The 21,961-nt window shown below is 38.6% G+C and overlaps 1 protein-coding gene across 3 annotated transcripts in view; it reads left to right on the top strand.

Moving 5' to 3' along the window:
* Positions 1-21,961, top strand: part of KDM2A (lysine demethylase 2A) — a 105,993-nt gene that overhangs the window by 42,276 nt on the left and 41,756 nt on the right. For all 3 annotated transcript variants that reach the window (XM_033402377.2, XM_049714159.1, XM_033402378.2), the window contains 3 exons: positions 19,919-20,057; positions 20,823-20,901; positions 21,304-21,350. In XM_033402377.2, the coding sequence (XP_033258268.1) occupies positions 19,919-20,057; positions 20,823-20,901; positions 21,304-21,350 (265 nt within the window). The remainder of the gene's footprint in view (positions 1-19,918; positions 20,058-20,822; positions 20,902-21,303; positions 21,351-21,961) is intronic.

Genomic DNA, 21,961 nt, shown 5'->3' with positions numbered 1-21,961 from the left:
ACAGAGAGAGATCTACAACTTGAACCATTGTCTGAATGCTGCTGTTTTGACCCAGGAAATCGTATAGATTCAGGATGAGAGCAGTAACCATAATGCCAGCAGCAAAGTGATTGTTGACCAGTTTGCTCTGAAGGCAGGCCCTTCATTTAGGAAGTCAACCTGTGATTAAGAGCAAGAGCTCTGTTTAGAGGGAAGGGAAGAGCACCTTTATTTGTGGCTGATGGAGCTTGGATAACTCTTGCCTTCCTATTTACCTGAACTGACTGTGGAAGCAAAGGTGGTAGGAAAGCTTTAGTGGTGGCTGTGGCAACAGCGTGATAGCGTGGTGAGGTGACCTGTGACTTTATTCAATTTATAGAAATTGTATCCACCTGAAACCTTTATTTGCCTTCATGTTGGAGAATATCTAGCTTATAACAAATTATCAGTTTTTAGTATACAGATTGTAGGTTATGTGTGTATAGCCTCTGCTTTGGCAGTAGTATAGGGAAATTAGTGTGTTGTACAGTGTTTTTCAGTGTTTGACTGAGCTGCAGTAGGAAATACATTTTCTTTTTTTTAATTTTAATTTATTTTATTTTTGGCTGCATTGGGTCTTTGTTGCTGCACGCTTTCTCTAGTTGCGGCAAGCAGGGGCCCCTCTTCGTTGTGGTGCATGGGCTTATCATTGCGGTGGCTTCTCTTGTTGAGCACAGGCTCTAGGCGCACGGGCTTCAGTAGTTGTGACACACAGGCTCAGTAGTTGTGGCTCATGGGCTCTAGAGTGCAGGCTCAGTAGTTGTGGCGCACGGACTTCCTTGCTCCGCGGCATGTGGGAACTTCCTGGACCAGGGCTCAAACCCATGTCCCCTGCTTTAGTAGGTGGATTCTTAACCACTGCGCCACCAGGGAAGTCCAGGAAATACATTTTCTGTTAGGACCTAGTACACTCATACACATGGGTGTACATAATTTTAACAGCAGTTTCAGGAAATGGTACTTAGCCTACTGTGTTTTCTTATACTCTCCATTTCATTCTATTCTATTATTTCATTTTAAAATGCATATCTGACCTACATTGATTTTTATGACCCATGATTTAAAGAAGATTGGTGTGGAACAGTGGTTCCCACAGTATGATATATACTCAGGATTCTTTTATGTATAGGGATCTGTGAAGTCAAAACTATTTTCATAGTAATACTGAGATGTTATTTGCCTTTTTCTGTCTCATTCACTAATCAGTGGAGATTTTCCAGAAATACAGTGGAGTTTTCCAGAAGTTACATGATGTGTGATGACATCACTCTCAGGGTTAATAGAGTGTGTATTTGTGTATTCTTGTGTTTTCTAAAATTTTGTAAAGTAGTAGAATTTAAATGTGTTTTTTCAGAGATTAACTCAGTTTTCAGTACTCATATTGTGCTCTTAGTAGCTAGTGTTTGATTATAACTGCTGTAATCTCTGTAACTTCATTGTGGTCCAGTGAAATCCTGAAGTTTTCCTTGAGCCTTTGTGGAAATACAAGACATTGTCTTGTTTTGCAATTATATACTTAGAAAATTCTTCCATTTTAATTTGTAATCACTAAATATTGACCTATGTAACCCACATATACAAAAGCTTTTTGGGGTCCTCAGTAATTTTTAAGAGTGTACGGGATTCCTGAAACCAAAAAGTTCGAGAACTTCTGGCATAGGGGTAAGAATGTAGGCTTGTTTCGTTTTATTTTTTGTCTGTGTTTTTTTTGCAGAAGGGGAGTCGCACTTTTTTTGTGTGGTTAAGAAATATATATATATATATATAACCTGAGATCTGTACTCAACAAGTTTTTATTTTTTTTATTGTTATTTATTTATTTAATTTATGGCTGTGTTGGGTCTTCGTTGCTGCCGCGCGGGCTTTCTCTAGTTGCGGCGAGCAGGGAGTACTCTTCCTTGCGGTGCGCGGGCTTCTCATTGCGGTGGCTTCTCTTGTTGCAGAGCATGGGCTCTAAGCAAACGGGCTTCAGTGGTTGCGGCACGTGGGTCAGTAGTTGTGGTGCATGGGCTTAGTTGCTCCACGGCATGTGTGATCTTCCCGGACCAGGGCTTGAACCCGTGTCCCCTGCATTGGCAGGCAGATTCTTAACCACTGCGCCACCAGGGAAGCCCTCTCAACAAGTTTTTAAATGTGCAATATTGTTAATTATAAGCACAGTGTTGTGCAACAGATCATCTTGCATAACTGAAACTTTATACACACTGAACAGCAACTCCCTGTTTCTTCCTTCCCCCAATCCCTAGCAACCACCATTTTACTTTCTGCTTCTGTGAGTTTAACTTAGAATATAGGCTTTTTTCAATGATAGTTGGCTGTATTTGAGTCCCAGCTCAGCTACATGTTGAGTAATCCTGGCTTGTTACCCAACCTTTTTGATTCTTTCTTCATAACTAAAATTGGCATTTTACTGTCTTCATAGGGTTGTTGTGAGGATTATAAATGAGCTAGAAAAATGGGCTCAAAAATGCTTAGCACAAGGAAGCATTCATATGTTACCTATTATTATGATAGAAAATGTAGTAACATCTAGTCACATTGATATTTAGCTGTAGCATTTCATAGCAACACGCACCTGTGTGAAATTGGATTGTCTAAACCTACTCTTAAGTTCTCGTTCTCATTCTGCTCTTGCCTGTGCCTCTAGTCTTTTCTTAATTAAGTGGGTTCTGTTTTCCAAAGAAATTATGAGCTTCTTGAAAATAGCCGCTCTCTTCTATTTATTTCTGTTCTGTCTTGGACAGAACTCAGCCTATAGTAAGTACTCAGGACATGTAAGTCCTGTAAGTCCTAGTACAAAGGCTGTGGGACACACAGGCTTAGAATCTCTATGAGGATGATGGTGGGAAAAGAGCTTTTTAGGTCCCTGTTTTGATTCTTTACTCTGTCTCTCTCAGGAACTTCCTTCCACTACTAAACAAGCTTCCTAACAAGTATAGTGAAGGATGAATTACAATTTATTAAATCATTTCAGTTTATTTGGTTATTGCCCTTTCTCTTGGCAGTATAAAATTCTAACATAATTGTATACTTTTCACCAGGGTTTTCTTTCATTACATCCGAACAATACAAGAGAATCATAGCAATAGATGATTTAATTGTTGTTTTCTGTAAATGTACATGATTACTTCTATAGCACTTTCTGAGATTTTAGAGCAACACAGGCAGGGAGGTGTGAAATTTATTTTATGTCAAGAATTGAACTGTGTTCTAAACCTTCCAGTTTTGTTGGTCAGTTCTCTTTTCTCCTTTAGTCTGTCTTCAGCCTTCTCTCTGTCTTAATGTCCAAAAACTTGTTCTTATATAAGCACATAGCTCTTCTATCTTCTGGCTCCGCACTTCCCCTGTTCACATATGACCATTCCTTTAAGTTCCTGCTACCCAGAAATCAACAACAGTAGAGCCAGCTCTACCACTTAGACTTTTAGGCTTCTCCCAAATAACACCTTCCAGCAATGACCACTTCATATTAAATTGCTGACAGTGTGGGGATGGAGAGGGTACAGGTGCTGCATTTCCTGAAATTTCATCCCTAGGATTAGATATTTGATGTAAGGAGATAGAGATGGTGAAAACATAAAAGAGCTCGTGAAAGGGATAGACTTAGGAAACTTATTAGAAGCTTTGCCACTTGGGATGATAAGGGAGGAAAAAATCTTATCTGATGTTTAATGCTGTTTGAGAAAAGGCATGTGAGGTATGACTTGTCTCTAGCCGCATAAACCGCTCTTTTTGGGAAAGATAGTTTGTTTCCCAGTCCAGTGTTGATTCCTGTTCAAAACCATAGTTGCTAATATTTTTTGGACATGTGCTGGCTACTTCACGTCTTTTATCTCACTTAATCCTCATACAGTCCTGTGTGATGGCTTCTATTTTAATTATTAAAGTAGCTCATGTACAGTGAGAGGCAGAACCATTATTTGAACCCTAGACTCTGCCACTACTACATTCAGCCTTTTTTTATGTATGGGACGCTTTACAGTTTGCAGAGTACTTGTGCATATGTTCTCATTTAAACCTCACCACAATCCTGTGCATTAAGTGAAAGTCTTGACATTTTCACACAAGAAAATGGAAGCTTCAGGAATTTGAAGCTCCAAGTACCGGTACTTAGACCAGGCCCACACCCACTCTGACTCCAGTTCCTTTGTTCTCATTATGTAGTTTTGCTAAAAATAATAAGTAATAAATAGGGTCATATGTGAAGGTGAATTTTCTAAGATTGTTCACTTGGTTGAAGGTGATTGGTAATGTTTTAGATGTCTGGAGAAGTTAGCAAATATGTGGTCATTAATTTGCATTATTGGTTTCTCTCATAGCTTGAGTATAACTGCTTTATCTAAGTATTCCTTTTGCTCTTGGGCTTCTCAATGCTATGGGTCAGTTTACCACTCTTACACTAACATTTCTAGGTAAATTCAGAAGTGAAGACATAGTTTTCTGTGCTTTAACCTTCCTTGGGTGGCACAAATGAGTGACTGAAAGATGAGAAGGAAAAAGGTCTTGGCAGGATTATAATATAATCATGGTAGTGGGAAAGGGGAGGAGTATATGTGTTTGTGGGGGACAGTTTAAAATACCAGCTCTTCATCTTTTGCCAGTTCCTTCCAGAGCTTCTGTTCCTAAACATGAAATTTCATGACTCCTCTAAATCTCAAGTTTGACAGTTTGAAAGAGGTCATGTGTTGGTGAAGAGATTGATCTTTGTCTGTGAATCAAAACATTAATCATAGCTCCAGAGAGGAGGGCCATAGAGAAAAGCATCCTGATTAGAGGAATATAGCAAGACTGGAGATAGGTACATTTATCTAATATCATCTGGCTTCAAGTGACTGCTTGCTGTCTCCCCAAACTCACCTAAAATTTAGGAGAAGCAGCATGTGGGACACATTTAATGGTTCATATCATTTACTGAGTAAATGTCTAGAGTTAGTGTTTTCCAGAACAAGCTGTCCTTTTAGGTTTGCAGTACCTTTCTCAGTGACTGGCAGAAAGGTCACACTCTTACTTCCCCATTAGATTTAAGGTAAACTTCTAGGGGCTTTTTCTTTTTCTACAAATTGTTTTGCCTAACAAATACCCTAGTCTTTACCTTCTAGGAACTGAAATGGCATGGCTTGTGCCACATATCATACTAATGGCTTACAGTTGCATCAGTTACCGAAGATGGTGAAAAAACTAGGCATTATCTTTGTTTCTGGATTCTGGGTGTCTGTTGCTATAGAAACAAACCAGGCAGTAAACATGAGTGTTTAGGGAGTATTTGAATCTCAATGGATGTTCATTGGCTAATGAAAATAAAGTTAAGAAATTTGTTGAGTTGAGGGATAAACTGAATATTACTGAGTTCATTATTGTTTCCATTTTTGGTGGGTGGTATTATCCATTTTGGTTGTGTGCAGGTCATTTGAAGATTATTTCCTAGTGATTAGGCCTTCCAAAATTCCCTTTTCTGCTCTAGGAGGTGAACAATTAGAAAAAGCAAACATTTTATGTTCCTTTTGGGTAATGATTTCACTTAATTCAGATTAATTTGGGGGGGGTTGGCAATGAGTAGATTAATTTTTGAGTGTCATATAGTAAGAGTGCTGAGTTTAAAAATCATTCTATGGTTACTAAAAGGAGGTGAAGATTTGAAAGCGGGATAGAAGGTAGGGTGGGGAATTACACATCTTTATTTCCCAGTTATTTAAGAAATAAATCCCCCTTGGGACTTCCCTGGTGGCGCAGTGGTTAAGAATCTGTTTGCCAGTGCAGTGGACACGGGTTCGATCCCTGGTCCAGGAAGATCGCACATGCTGCGGAGCAACTAAGCCCGTGCGCCACAACTGCTGAGCCCACTTGCTGCAACTACTGAAGCCTGTGCGCCTAGAGCCTGTGCTCCAAAACAAGAAGCCACCGCAAGTAGAAGCCCGCGCGCCACAACAAAGAGTAGCCACTGCTCACTGCAACTACAGAAAGCCCACGGGCAGCAACGAAGACCCAACGCAGCCATAAATAAATAAATAAATCTAAAAAAGAAGTAAAACCCCCAACATGACTTGGACATTGACAAATGTTGTTACTTATTTCCAGTTTCTCTGATGGCTTGACTAGGCTACTTTGGGAGGATAAACGGATTGAACATTTGCATGTTGATAGTGTAATATTGCTGAGTACTACTTTTGCCAGTATCCAAGAAGAAGAATGTATGTATATTCTAGTAAAAACCTTTAGGGGAATAAAAATGTGCTTTTTCTATAATGTCTGAACTAAGATTATTCCTCTTAAAGATGGTGTTGAGATGCCTGTCTTCATCCTGAATTTCAGAGAATGATTTGGCTACTTGTAGCCACAGTTTTTTTCTTTACAGAATTGTGGCGATATCATGGTTACTTGTGCAGCAAGCACACTGAACAGTTGATTATACCACATAGTATGCAGAAAAGCAGGGCATGTTGGTGGAAGAGATCCAGCACTTTAACTCATTTCTCAGCCAGTTGGTTTTTTGGAGGACATGTTTGTGGTTGAGTAACTGTATCCTGACTCAGAAATTTAGGATCATTCTGTATATAGTAGGTATTTGATATTAGTTCTGAGGGAACTTTTAGGGGAAAAGTTCACTCTGTGTTATATATCCCTCTTCTTCAGAGCATTGTGCCTTCTCAGCTATCTTTTTTAATCAGAGACTTAGGTGTGAATAAAGCTTCTTGCCAAATTCTATTTATGGATTACTCTGCCTTGTTGGAATTACTGTGATCTGCTAACGTCTTTCATATATAGAAAGTGTTCTGTGTACTGTTGATCTCTGCAGAACGTGATCTTCAGTTAGCCCAGAAAATATTTGAAGGCTGAACTGTCAACAAAAGAAATGCAAGCTTTTCAGCCCTGTCAGTTGATCAGTACACATTCTTTGTAATACATTAAAGCAGTCGTGTTAAAACTAAGCATGTGCCTTCCTTTATCTTTGTGGTCAGGCCTCTTATTTTAAGGGCCAGTAAGTGTTAAATCAAAAGGTAAAAACTTGGGCCCAAGGTTCAGTCACTGTAAGGCAGTGGTTCCTGCTGTTCTTGTACTACCTTAGGGTGTTTCCATTAAAATCCCTCATGAGGTGTAATGAAATTATCACATTTTCTGAACAAAGATTATAAGCTTTTATTTTTGAAAAATGTTATCCACACCCTCTCATTTAATACGGAGGTCCTGAGTAATCCAGTAGGGTGAGGGGGAAACCCAAAAAAGTTTGAAGAGGTCACTGCTATAGAGGAGCAATATAGAGTCTGTATCTATAGTCCTTGGCACTTAGTAGGTGTTCAGTAAAGTTATTATGAATGAACAGACATTTCTTCTCTTATGTGGAGCCTTCACCAACCATTCTGTTACTTCTTCTTGGACTCTAATAACATTTGTATCTACCTATCTTAATACAGTACATTATCACATTGAATTGTAATACTGTAATTTATTTACATATCTGTCTCCCCCTACTGGCCAGCAGTCTCCTTCAGGGCTAGGACTGTGCCTTTTATCTTTGTATGCAGAGCATCTGGCTGTTACTCCATGTTCAGTGTCCTGTTTTATGAATGAGTAAGTGTTCAAATAATTTTTTTTTAAGAACTTATTTTTCTCATTCTTTTTTTTTTAAGATTTTTTTTTGATGGGAACCATTTTTAAAGTCTTTATTGATTTGTTCTGGTTTTTTTTATGTTTTGGTTTTCTGGCCACGAGGCTTGTAGGATCTTAGCTCCCTGATCAAGGATCGAACCCCCACCCCCTGCATTGGGAGGCGAAGTCTTAACCACTGGACCGCCAGGGAAGTCCCCTCAAATAATTTTTATAGCACAAACCACACATACACACATAGGAAGGTGGTAGGCAACGATCCATCTACATATGTACCTGTCCCAGTGTGTGATCTTACAGTAATGATGGGTTTTCAAAAATATGGAAAGAAAGAAAATGAGAACACCACTTTAAAGTTCAATTGATTTTTAGGGTATGTATATGTCCATACTTTTGTGATAGAGGCTAGTTGAGAACCTCAGCTGCTTTCTTTAAAGATGTGTAAGAGCTTATTAAGCACTTATCAAATAGGGGATTTGGTATATGTTGGAAAGATTCAGATTTAATCCACATAGCTTTATAAATTTGTAAAAAGATGCCCCAAACTTTTTTTAAAGCAGTATCATGATGTGGACATGAAAATCCAGTTATTACTTGGCTTCTTATACCATCACCAGCAAAGAGGCTGTGTAATTAAAAACTTTTCTATCAGGTAGTGGGGTAGATCTATCTCAGATCAGAATCTTAGAGAAAATAGGAGACATAGAAATCTTGCTTAAAAAAAAAAGTTGGCAATTTCATTTTTACAGAAGGTGTGTAATAAATGTCACTGACTACAAATACAGAGAATGAGAACAAATTTTAATACCATACACAATAAATGTACTAAGTTCAAAGCACTCTGATATAAAATAAAATGATCTCTGGTTAGGAATAGCAATATTTTTATTTCAGCCAGAATAGCTGAATGTCCCGTAAGATAATTTGTCAAGTAAAAGCTAGAATTAGAAGTCAGGAATGGTAGAATGTTAAATAAATAGTGGCATAGCTAGAAATGTAGTATCCCTTAGCAAATATCAGAAACCTCCAACCTTAGGGAAGGTCTTTTGCTAATCTTCTTTCTACCAAGCATGGTTTTCTGATTTATAGATAGTCTCCTTTGTTGCCAGTAGGTCCCACCACTTTACTTCCTCTCGCTGACAGAGTCATTTCAGCTGTCTGGGTGTCTTCTTCCTTTGACAGTTACTTCCAGCTGTCTCAAGCTACTGGTCTGGCTGAAGTTTCATTCCAAAATGATTTCAGTAGTATAGGGTGGTTAGACCATTGGTTCTGAAACCAAAGTGCTGGGGTTCCAATCTCAGCTGCACCAATTACTAACTTTGTAACTTGGGCAAGTTACTTCTATCCTACATTTGCCTTTTTTATTTTTATAAAGTAGAGAGGATACTATTCTTCTATGTGTTAATACATGCATAGTGCTTATTACAGTACTCGGTACGTGGTAAGCACTCAAATGTTAACTGCTATTACTACTGTAATTTTGCCCTAGCATCATAGTTCACCTTCAGAGCAGTAGCCCTTGTGGGTGTCATTAATAAAAAACTAACTGCCTTTTCATACTTTATACAATTTCTTCATTCTCTGACTCCTTTGTATCCCTAGGGGAATGGGAATTGCCTAAGCTCTCCAGAAAGAACTGCCTCTAACATCTGGTTGATTGAGATACACGGAGGTTTGTTTAATATGGGGGGTAGGCAGACAGCAGGACGATGTGGAAGTCCCTAGGAGGGCTACCCTGCCAACCCACCACTGGTCTCTCTCAGTGTCTCTGGTCAGGACAGAGAGGGCTAGGTCTGGAATTTAGATAGTCTATGAATAAGGGCAGGCAGACCTGGGGGACCCGTATGTAGCAAAATTTCAACATGGTATAATGTAAAAGGGAGCAAGGCTGTTATCTTAGATGGGATCAGATTGTTGAGGACTTTATTTTAGAACACAAAGGGACCTTGAATTATTTACCTCCAGGGGAAAACTAGGATCTAGAGAGGTTAAATGATTTACTTAAGTGCCTAAGATAACACAGAAAGTAGCAATAGTAGAATTGACACTAGATAATTTCTCCCTTTAGACACTTTTACTTTCTTGTTTTTCTGTTGTTTTCTGAGAGGGTTAACTTAGGTCAGTTTTACCTTTCTTTTTCTTTGTAAAATAATACCGCCATATTTCCTGATTCTCACAGGTTGATTATCTTAGCAAGAAAAACTATTTGATATAAAATGATAGAATTGTACAGTGATTCTTTTTTTTCTTTTTTTTATTGGCTTCGTTTCTGTGCATGGGCTTTCTCTGGTTGCGGCAAGCGGGGGCTTCTCTTGTTGTGGAGCATGGGCTCTAGGCACGCAGGCTTCAGTAGTTGTGGCACGCAGGCTCTAGAGCGCAGGCTCAGTAGTTGTGGCGCACGGGCTTAGTTGCTCCGCAGCATGTGGGATCTTCCCGGACCAGGGATAGAACCCGTGTCGCCTGCATTGGCAGGCAAATTCTCAACCAGTGCACCACCAGGGAAGTTCCTGTACAGTGATTCTCAAAGGGAGATTTTTGATATATTACGTTACTAATTTTTAGAAATTGTAAAATATTTATAACAAAATTTGCCATTCTAACCATTTTTAAGTGTATTAATTCAGTGTACTGCCATCATTACTGTTTCCAAAACTTGTTTTCATTACCCCAAATAGAAATTTTGTAATCATAAAGCAGTAACTTCCCATTCCTCCTCCACCCAGCCCCTGGTAACCTCTAATCTACTTTCTCTATGAATTTGTCTACTCTAGGTACTTCATAAGTGGAATCATACAATATTTTATCTTTTTATGTCTGACCTATTTCACTTAGCATAATGTCTTGCAGGTTTATCCATGTTGCTGCATGTATCAGACCTCCATTTCATTTTATAGCTGAATAATATTTCATTGTATATATAAACACCACATTTTATTTATCTGTCAATGGAAATTTGGGACTATTTCCACTTTTTTTTTTTGACCATTGTGGATAATGCTATTATGAACGTTGGTGTCAAGGTGTCTGAGTCCCTGCTTTCAGTTCTTTTGGGTATATACCTAGAAGTGGAATTATTGGATCATATGGCAATTCTGTGTTTACTTTTTTGAGGAATTGCTAGACTGTTTTTTTACACAGGCTGCAAACAGCAATGCATAAGGGTTCCAATTTCCCTACTTCCTGACTAACACTTGTTATTTTGTGTTTTTTTGATGATAGGAATCTTAATGGATGTGAAGTGGTATCTCATTGTGGGTTTGATTTTCAGGTGCATATTGGCCATTTGTGTATCTTCTTCGCAGAAATTTCTGTTTAAGTCCTTTGCCCATTTTTGAAGTGGGTTTATTTTGTTGTTGAGTTGTAAGAGTTCTTTATATATTCTAGATACTGATCCCATATCAGATATATGATTTGCAAATATTTTCTCCCTATGGTTTCTTTTCACTCTGTCATTAGTGTCCTTTGCACAAATTTAAAAAAAAAATAATTTATTTGGCTGTGCCGGGTCTTAGTTGTGCATGTGGGATCTTCTTTGCCGCGTGCAGGATCTTTAGTTGCGGCATGCGGGATCTAGTTCCCTAACCAGGGATCAAACGCGGGCCCCCTGCATTGGGAGCGCAGAGTCTTAATCGCTGGATCACCAGGGAAGTCCCCAAATTTTAAAAATTTTGATGAAGTCCATTTTGTCTGGTTTTTTTGCTTTTGCTTTTGATATCGTTTAAGAAATCCTCGTTAAAGCCAATGCTGTGAAGATTTTCCCATGTTTTTGTCTAAGAATTTTATTATAGTTTTAGCAGTTATGTTTATGTCTTTGATCTATTTTGAGTTAATTTTTGTACTGTATGGTGTCAGTAAGGGTCCAACTTCATTCTCCTGCGTGCAGATACCCAGTTTTCCCTGCATCATTTGTTGAAAATGTATTTAATCTTAATTAATTTAAGTCTCATAGTCACATGTAGCTAACATTTTGGACAGCTCAGATCTAGCTGATCATGTAATTTTTCTCCTTTAATCTGTTAATGTGGTGAATTATATCAGTAGATGGAGTGGAAATTCTCAGAACTAACAAACTGCTTCTGCATTTTTGGCACATCATGGTAGTTCATTAAATACTGAACAACTTTTTTTAGTCACTTGTCTGTGTGTCCTTTCATATAAAATCAACTGAAATGTCTATGGAAATTGTTTAGAAAAAGACTTTGCTTTCTCAAAAAAATGATATCAGGCAATGTGTCTTCTATTGGTCTACATCAAACTTTATTCTTATAAAAATACATTGCTTTACTTAAACATGTATGTTGTATTACCTTTATTCTTTTACAGATTGCCCATCATTATTTTGTATTGAGATAGAATTCATATGCTAGGCAATTCACCCTTTTAAAGTGTGCAATTCAATAGTTTTTAGTAAATCCACAAAGTTGTGAAAACATTACCAGTATCTAATTCTAGAACATTTTCATTACCCCAGAGAAACCCAGTACACATTAGCAGTTTTTCCCCATCTCTCTTCCTTCCAGCCCCTGGCAACCACTAATGTGTTTTCTGGCTTTATAGATTTGCCTATTCTGTCCATTTCAGATAAAGGTAATCATAAAATATGTATTCCTTTGTGATTGGCTTTTTTCACTTAGTGTGTTTTTTAAAGTTCATCTGTGTTTGTAGCATTTATCAGTACTTCACTCCCTTTTTCTGCTCAACTGTATTCCATTGTATGGATATATACTATATTTTATTAGCCATTTGTCAGTTGATAGACCCTTGGGGTGTCCATCTACTCTGGTTATAATGAATAATGTTGCTATGAATGTTGGCGTACATGTTTTTGTGTGGCGTGTTTTCATTCTCTTGGGTAAATACCTAGGAATGGAATTTCTGGGTCATATGGTAACTCTAACCAATTTGAGGAACTGCCGGACTGTTTTCCAAAAGATTTGCTCTGGGGCTTCCCTGGTGGCGCAGTGGTTGAGAGTCCGCCTGCCGATGCAGGGGACACGGGTTCGTGCCCCGGTCCGGGAAGATCCCACATGCCGCGGAGCGGCTGAGCCCGTGAGCCACGGCCGCTGAGCCTGCGTGTCCGGAGCCTGTGCTCCACAACGGGAGAGGCTGCAACAGTGAGAGGCCCGCGTAGTGCAAAAAAAAAAAAAAAAAAAGATTTGCTCTGTTCTACATTGCCACTAACTGTGTATGAGGGTTTTGCTTTTTTCACATCCTCACCAGCACTTATTACCTAGTAGTTGTGAAGTAGTATCTCGTGGTTTTGATTTGCATTTCCTTAATGACTGATGAGCTAAAGACTAATGATGTTTCATGTGCTTATTGGCCAGTTATATATCTTTGAAAAATACTCTTTCAAACCTTTGCCCACTTTAATTTTATATTTTGTCTTTTCATTTTTAAGTTGTAAGAGTCCTTTATATATCCTAGATATTAGACCCTTATGAGATATATAATTTGCAAATATTTTCTCTCATTTTATAAATTGCCGTTTACCTTTCTTGATAGTGTTTTTGAAGCACAAAAAGTTTTAATTTGGGGGCTTCCCTGGTGGCGCAGTGGTTGAGAGTCCGCCTGCTGATGCAAGGGACGCGGGTTCGTGCCCCAGGCTGAGAAGATCCCACATGCTGCGGAGCGGCTGGGCCCGTGAGCCATGGCTGCTGAGCGTGCGCGTCCGGAGCCTGTGCTCCGCAGTGGGAGAAGCCACAAAGTGAGAGGCCCATGTACCGCAAAAAAAAAAAAAAAAAAAAAGTTTTAATTTTGAAGAAATCTAGTTAATCTATTTTGTTGTTGTTACTTGTACTTTTGGTGTCTTATCTAAGAAACTGTTGCCTAATCCACAGTCATGAATATTTACACCACAATTTCTTCTAAGAATTGCATAGTCTTAGCCTTTACATTTAAGTCTGATCCATTTTAAGTTAGTTTTTTTGTATAAGGTGTGAGGTAGAGGTCCAGCTTCATTCTTTTACATGTGGATATCCAGTTGTCCCAGCACCATTTAAATTTTTTTTTAATTTTTAAAATTTTTATAGTTTTAAAGGTTGCTTTCCATTTACACATGTTTAGAAAAGAGAATGCCAGATGTTTCTGTGTAATAGTGGATACCTGTTTGCATCTATTCTTGCACCATTGTCTTTTTTTTTTTTTTTTGGCCACGCTGCAGCTTGTGGGATCTTAGTTCCTCGACCAGGGATTGAACCCGAACCCTCAGAAGTGAAAGTGTGGAGTCCTAACCACTGGACCGCCAAGGAATTCCCACCATTGTCTTTTCTACAGCTAACCATCTAGGAGAGGAGAGGAGAGGAGAGTATAGTATAGTATAGTATAGTATCTGTAGCCCTTCATCTTATGTGTCAGTACTTGAGTTAACTAAATATTCCATTTATGTGGCTGTTTTTACCATTTAATATAGTTAATTACCACCTGATCAGGAGTGGTAAGTATTTTTTTAAGGCAGTTTCTAAATTTTTTTTTTTCGGCTGTGTTGGGTTTTTGTTGCTGCGCGTGGGGTTTCTCTAGTTGCAGCGAGCAGGGGCTACTCTTCGTTGCAGTGTGCGGGCCTCTCATTGCGGTGGCTTCTCTTGTTGTGGATCACAGGCTCTAGGTGCGCAGGCTTCAGTAGTTGCAGCACGCGGGCTTGGTAGTTGTGGCTCACGGGCTCTAGAGTGCAGGCTCAGTAGTTGTGGCACACGGGCTTAGTTGCTCTGTGGCATGTGGGACCCTCCCGGACCAGGGCTCGAACCCGTGTCGCCTGCATTGGCAGGCAGATTCTTAACCACTGCGCCACCATGAGTTTGCTCATGGTGAGTTGGAAAACATGAGTTTGCTATATAGTTTGGTAATCTAAATAGAATAAATGATAATTGGTTATTCAGGAGTAAAACTCACTGTTAACCCTGGAAAGTACAAATTGCTTTTGAGTGAAAATGTGGTTGGAATAGATTTCATAGTTCAGTTTGTGCCTACTATTTACTGTGACACTGGGTTCAGCAAGGGCTGGTGTCTATGGGAAGCCAGAAACATCCTTTAGGTTGCCAAAAAGCACCTAGAATTTAAAAAAGCACAGCATGCTAGTTAAACCATTTAGAATTATTTGGTAATGTTGGTAGGCTGGAGGAGATTGGTGGCTGCTTTCCTTAGTGTTAAAGTGGCATTGCCTTTTGAGTTTCACCTGTAGCAGATTGTGTCATTGACTACTTATTTCCAGGGTTATTTTGAGGATTGAATATGTTTTTTAAGCACTTAGAGATTTGCCGTAGATGTTTACTTTCACCAGGGTTTACATATAGATAGGAGAATGGTGGGGGGGACCCTTATCCTTGACAGTGTTAAAACCAGCACAAATAATTTCACATTACTGTTGACCTCCCAATTGCAACAATCAAAAGAAAACAAGAATTTAATTTTTCTGTAGTCCTTAAGAAATGGGCATAGCTTGGCTGGGGCAGGAGTTTTCCTTATATCCTTACATTTTCCATATTGAAAGTACAAATGGAAGAATAATTCTTCTTGAATATAGGAAAAATAAAAGCATATAAAAAGAAAGAAGAGACAGAGAACTTCAGGCTACCATGTTAGAAATGTTGGGATAATCAAGATGATGATATCTTGACTGAAAAAGAGTCGGTAATAGTTGACCTAGGAAATGTTAAAGTTTGAAAATATGACTGGGATTTTTTTGATGTGCATATTAGAATTTATGCAAAAGAATGCTTTCTTTTCTCTTTGAAATTGAGGTATAATTGACATACAATATTATATTAGTTTCAGGTGTACAACATTCAACATTTGTATACATTGCAAAATGGTTACCACAATGGTTCCTTACCATCTGTCACCTTACAAAGCTAATATGGTATTATTGACTATATTGCCCCATGCTGTACATTACATCCCCATGACTTGTTTATTTTATAGCTGGAAGTTTGTACTTCATAATCCTATTCACCTGTTTCACACCACGCCCACCCCTCTGGCAACCACCAGTCTATTCTGTTTATGACTCTGGATTTTGTTTTGTTAGTTTTGGTTTTTAGATTCCATATATATGCAGTGTATGTCTTTCTCCGCCTGATTTATTTCACTTAGCGTCATACTCTCAACCCTCACGTTGCTGCAGATGGCAAGATTCCATTCCTTTTTATGGCTGAGTAGTATTCCATCGTGTGTGTGTGTGTGTGTGTGTGTGTGTGTGTGTGTGTGTGTGTGTACACATATACCACATCTTTATTCACCCATCAATCAATTAGACACTTAGATTGATTCCATATCTTGGCTATTATAAATAATGCTGCAGGGAGCATAAGAATGCATATGTCTTTTCTTTTTAAAAAATATTTATTTATTTTTGGCTGCACCAGGTCTTCCTTGCAGCATGTGGGAAATTTAGTTGCAGCATGTGGACTTCTTAGTTTTGTCATGCAGACTCTTAGTTGCATATGTGGGCTTCTTAGTTGCAGCACGCATGCGGGATCTAGTTCCCTGACCAGGGATCGAACCTGGGCCCCCTACATTGCTTACATGGAGTCTTACCCACTGGACCACCAGGGAAGTCCCGCATATATCTTTTCAAATTCATATTTTCGTTTTCTTCGGTTAGATACCCAGTAGTAGAATTGCTAGATGATATGATAGATTGATTGATTGAGTCTTCATTGCTGCGCGTGGGCTTTTGGGGGCTACTCTTCGTTGCGGTGCGCGGGCTTCTCATTGCACTGGCTTCTCTTATTGTGGAGCATGGGCTCTAGGCACGCAGGCTTCAGTAGTTGTGGTACGCGGGCTCAGTAGTTGTGGCGCATGGGCTTAGTTGCTCCGCGGCATGTGGGATCTTCCCGGACCAGGGCTCAAACCTGTGTCCCCTGCATTGGCAGGCGGATTCTTAACCGCTGCACCACCAGGGAAGTCACTTTTTTTTTTTTTTTTTTTTTTTGCCATTCTATGTGGCATGAGGGATCTTAGTTCCGCAACCAGGGATCAAACCCACACCTCCTGCAGTGGAAGTATGGAGTCTTAACCACTGGACAGCCAGAGAAGTCCCTGTTACCTTTTTGATAATAGTCATTCTGACAGGTATAGGATGATACCTTACTGTGGTTTTGGTTTGCATTTCCCTGATGATTAGTGTCATTGAACATCTTTTCATGTGCCTCTTGCCACGTGTGTCTTTTTTGGAAAAATGTTTATTCACATCCTCTGCCCATTTTTTAATCAGTTTGTTTGTTTGTTTGCTTGTTATTGAGTTGTATGAGTTCTTTATATATGTTGGATGTTAACCCCTTATCAGATAAATTATTTACAAATGACTTCTCCCATTCAGTAGGTTTCCTTTTTATTTTGGTGGTAGTTTCCTTTGCTGTGCAGAAGCTTTTTAGTTTGATGTAGCCTCATTTGTTTATTTTTGTTTTTGTTTTCCCTTACCTTTGGAGTCAGATCCAAAAAAATTGCTAAGACCAATGTCAAGGAGCTTACTGTCTATGTTTTCTTCTAGGAGTTTTATGGTTTCAGGTCTTACATTTAAGTCTTTAACCCATTTTGAGTTAATTTTTATATATGGTATAAGATAGTGCTCCAGTTTCATTCTTTTGCATGTAGCTGTCCAGTTTTCCCAACACCATTTGTTGAAGAGACTATCCTTTCCCCGTTGTATATTTTTGCCTCCTTTGTCATAAATTAATTGACCATGTATGCGTGGGTTTATTTCTGGGCACAAATGAATGCTTTCTAAAAGTGATTATTGTGGGAAACTACATTTATTCCGATGGTATTGTTCCTGCTTTTTGACATACTTGGAACTCATCTTTTGGAGTTCTCTTCAAAGACACATATATGAAATAAGGTGAGGAAGAGAACGGAGTGGTGTCTTCTAAAAAACGAACCTATTTAAGAAATTGTCAGTGAAAATACCACCCCCCCTTTCAAATATAAAGGTAACTAAAAATATTTTGAGCAGTGATGGCATTTTTAGAGTGAGAGGTCTACTAAATTAGGTCTTTTGGCCTTTGAGCTGTGATTTATGGCAACAAAGTGCTAGGTAAGAGTGTTATAAAGTTTTTTGTGTTTTTTTTTTAATATTTATTTTATTTATTTATTCTTTTTGGCTGTGTTGGGTCTTCATTGCTGCACGTGGGCTTTCTCTAGTTGCCCCGAGCGGGGGCTACTCTTCGTTGCAGTGCGCGGGCCAGTGGCTTCTCTTGTTGCGGAGCACGGACTCTACGTGTGCAGGCTTCAGTAGTTGTGGCACGCGGGCTCTAAAGCACAGGCTCGGTAGTTGTGGCACATGGGCTTAGTTACTCTGCGGCATGTGGGATCTTCCCGGACCAGGGCTTGAACCGTGTCCCCTGCATTGGCAGGAGGATTCTTAAGCACTGTGCCACCAGGGAAGCCCAAGAGTGTTATAAAGTTTTTTTTACCAAATATGGAAAAGATATCAGGTATCTATCAGTGTTTCTACCTAAAACTGCTAAATTGAATCTTGCTCTCCTCTGGTGTGCTCTCCTCTGTGTGTAGTTTTTATTTTTTATGACTTATTTCTGCCCTTTCCCTGATCCCATTCCCTAAGAGACCTTTCTACAGTGTCTCATTTTCTTATGTGTTTATATAAATTCAGGTGCCATGTAATCAATTCTAGATCATCAATATCTAACTTTAAATTCCAGGTTTGGTTGTCCTTAGCACATACTGGAGTAGGGCTACTTTACCATTCATTGCCTCCCACGTGAATTGTCCTATGTGTATGTATTCAAGAAACTTCGACAAATTTTAACACTGGCTAAAGTAAAATATACCAAAAGGTAAATTTGCAGCAAAAGCAACGTGTTATCTTAAAAAAAAAAAAGCTTACAAGATTATTCACATACCATAAAATTCACCCGTTTAAAGTGTACAACTCAGTGGTTTTCAGTATATTCACAGAGTTGTGCAAACATCACCACTATCTAATTCTAGAACATTTTTAATTTCTCCCAAAAGAAACCCATACTGTTAAAAGTTACTTTCTATCTCTCCCTCTCCCCAGCCCATTGCAACCATTAATCTACTTTCTATCTCTGTGGATTTGCTGCTTCTGGACATTTCATGTAAATAAAATTATGACTTTTTGAGGGCGGTGACCGAGTCTGGAGCTGCCCCAGGAGCCGGATCTGTCGTATCCTCTCTTCCACTTCCTGTTGCAAACAATAAAGTCCATTCGTACAGTAAAAAAATAAAAATGTGATTATGGTCTTCTGTGTTTGGCATCTTTCACTTAGCATGTTTTTAAGATTCTTCCATATTGCAGCACATATCAGTACTTCATTCTTTTTTATGGCCAGTTACTATTCCATTGTGTAAATATACCACGTTTTGTTTATCCACTCATCAATTGATCGACATTTGGGTTGTTGCTGCCTTTTGGCTATTATAAATAATGTTCTGCTATGAACATCTGTGTACACGTTTTTGTATGGACGTGCGTTTTTAATTCTTTTGGATATATACCTAAGATTAAAATTGCTGGGTCATAGGATAACTTACTGTGTGTTTAACTTTTTGAGGAACTGCCAAACTGTTTTCCAAAATGGCTGCAACATTTTACATTCCCATCAGTACTGTATAAGGGTTCCAGTTTCTCCACATGCCCTCCAACACTTGTTATCGTCTACCTTTTTGATAATAGCCATCCTATTGGGTGTGAAGTGGTGTATCGTTGTGGTGTTAATTTGTATTTCCCCTAATGACTAATGATCCCGAGCATTTTTCATGTGCTTTTTGGCCATTTGATCCCGAGCATTTTTCATGTGCTTTTTGGCCATTTGTGTATCTTTCTTTGGCAAGACACTATCCTTAATGCTGAGTATTGATGGTCTGCTGTTTGGAATACTGTTGTTTAGATTAACTTTCTTTATCTGCTGTAAAAGAGTTTCTGTTTCATTAATTCAAGTGTTCTAGTCTATTCTTGAAGGTTGTTTTAGAAAGCTAATCTAGAAAGGGCCTTCCCCATGAAAAAATTATGTTTTGTATCCTGGCCTGTAATGTCTATGAAGACAGTTTAAGCAATGATAGACAAATAAAATGTTAAGTAGACCCAATTTGGTCATATTTTCGTTGTAAATTTATATCTCTAGGCTCAAAGAGTTAGCAGTGGTAAAATGTACAAAGTAGGAAACCTAGTGACTCATTTAAAATTTTGTACATTCTGAGACTATTAGCTGACCTTTGGTTGAGAAAAAGATCTATAAGGCAAGGAAAATTGATGCTTAACATAGCAACTGAAAGGCATGAAAAAGTACATGATTTCATCCTTATGTCCCTCTCTCCCCAGCGTGGTACCATGCGACGACGCTATGAAGATGATGGCATTTCAGATGATGAAATTGAAGGAAAAAGAACTTTTGACTTGGAAGAGAAACTCCACACCAACAAATATAATGCAAATTTTGTTACTTTTATGGAAGGAAGAGGTCAGTATCATTTGGGTTCAGACCTGCAGCCCCTTGATGTAGGAAGTTGTAGACTCTGGGAGCTGTGGGCTCAGCATCTCTGCAGCCAAAGTACTGCCTGTTGATGCTGTGATGCTATTTATCTGTATTTTCTCTTACTACTCAATGCCACTCATGCACACACCCCCGCCCCAGTCCTCCCACCCTGTGAGTCATTCTCTGCTATATTGGAAAAAGCAAGCGTTTATTAGGGCAAGAATGTTGGAATTTTTCCCTAAAGGCCTCTTCCTTCTTCTTCTCCCATCCCTTGGTTTGGGTTTAATTAAGAATAGTATAATAAAAATCCTTTTATGCATGTACCTGCCCCACCAAAACTGAGCTCTATGTGTATCATGCAGCTTTGTTCCTTGGCAAACTTCCAAGGATGTCATGGTATGTATTGTAGTGGACAGAGTTACATATTTAGGCTATTAAGTGACAGGGCGATGATTTCTGCTTAGGATTTATGAGATGACTCAATAGTACTATCCCCTGTTGGTTAAATTCTGAATTATTGTGGAAGTATAGATTTAGCAAACCCCTTGAGCCCTGCTTCTCAGTGTGCTCTCCCTATACCTTAAGAGATGCTTCTTAATAACAAGCATGTATTATCTAACAGCAAAACTGTATACATAGAAATAGCAAATACCATCTCTACCTTATTATTTAGGATCCATTTTATGGTCCTTTTGTCTTTTTCCAGCTAAACCTTTTCCCTTTCTAACAATTGTTTTCCTATGGTGACAGATTTTAATGTAGAGTATATCCAGCGAGGTGGCTTAAGAGATCCTCTGATTTTCAAGAACTCCGATGGACTTGGAATAAAGTAAGTGTTTGCTGTTTGATTGGATGTGGTTGCAAAATGGCCACGTTACACCCAGGGCTATAGACAATGCAGTATGGATAATCCAAAGCATAGATCATTGAAAATATCTAAAAGTGTGTTGTTATAGGTAAGTGAGAAAATACAGATGAGCTATAAAGAAAATAAATTTAAATCTCCTAAAATCTACCACCCTGAGATAATCCCTATTAACCTTTTCTCATATATTCTTTTTTCCTATGTATATATATATACATATATATACATTTATATTTCAAATATATTTTAATCCTCAATATGAAGATTGATATGTCTTGACTGGGGAGTTCTTAGTTCTTTAAGAAAAAACTCACCTGACTAGAGTAGTTGTGCTTCCCATTATACTTACTAGTGTTTGTTTCATAGGATGCCAGATCCAGACTTCACTGTGAATGATGTCAAAATGTGTGTGGGTAAGTATTAAACTTGAGGCCTTTGAGTGTCTTTGAGGCAAAGATCTAAGATTTACAACTGAGTCTTAAATCCCGTACTGAGATTTAAGGCTTAGGAACATTGAACTATATATTTGATTGAAGTATATACTACTTGAAATAGTTTCTTGATTAGAAACTACTGTTTAGCAACTGAGGATTTTCTCAAAGGTAGTTATAGAAGTTGCTTCATTTATTACTACCCATTAGACATACAACATCTGAACATCTGCCTCTTTCCTACCTACTGTTTTTATCACTGTGCATGCTTCCTTCTCTCCATGAAGAGCCTACCTTCCAGGGCAAAATTTCAAAAGTGAAATTTTATATCTCTGAGCCAAGAATAACACTTCATTTATGATTCTCTTCCTTTCCCTAAAAGCCATGGAGAAATTTCCAGGAAATTTTCACCAATGCTACATTTGGTAACTTGGCTAAGGTTTGAAACTTTGTAAGCTGAGGAGTAGGTTCATTAAAATTTCTCTTCATTGGATGATTGGTTAACCATTCTTGATTGGTTAACTTGAGTCTTAATAAGAATTGTATTTTCTTTCTTCTTTTTTTTTTGGCTGCACTGGGTCTTCGTTGCGGCG

This window comes from Orcinus orca, chromosome 8, assembly GCF_937001465.1.
Source record: "Orcinus orca chromosome 8, mOrcOrc1.1, whole genome shotgun sequence".
NCBI classification, from domain to species: Eukaryota; Metazoa; Chordata; class Mammalia; order Artiodactyla; family Delphinidae; genus Orcinus; species Orcinus orca.
The sequence above is the reverse complement of the archived record's forward strand: the minus strand, read 5'-3'. Positions and strand labels throughout refer to the sequence as shown.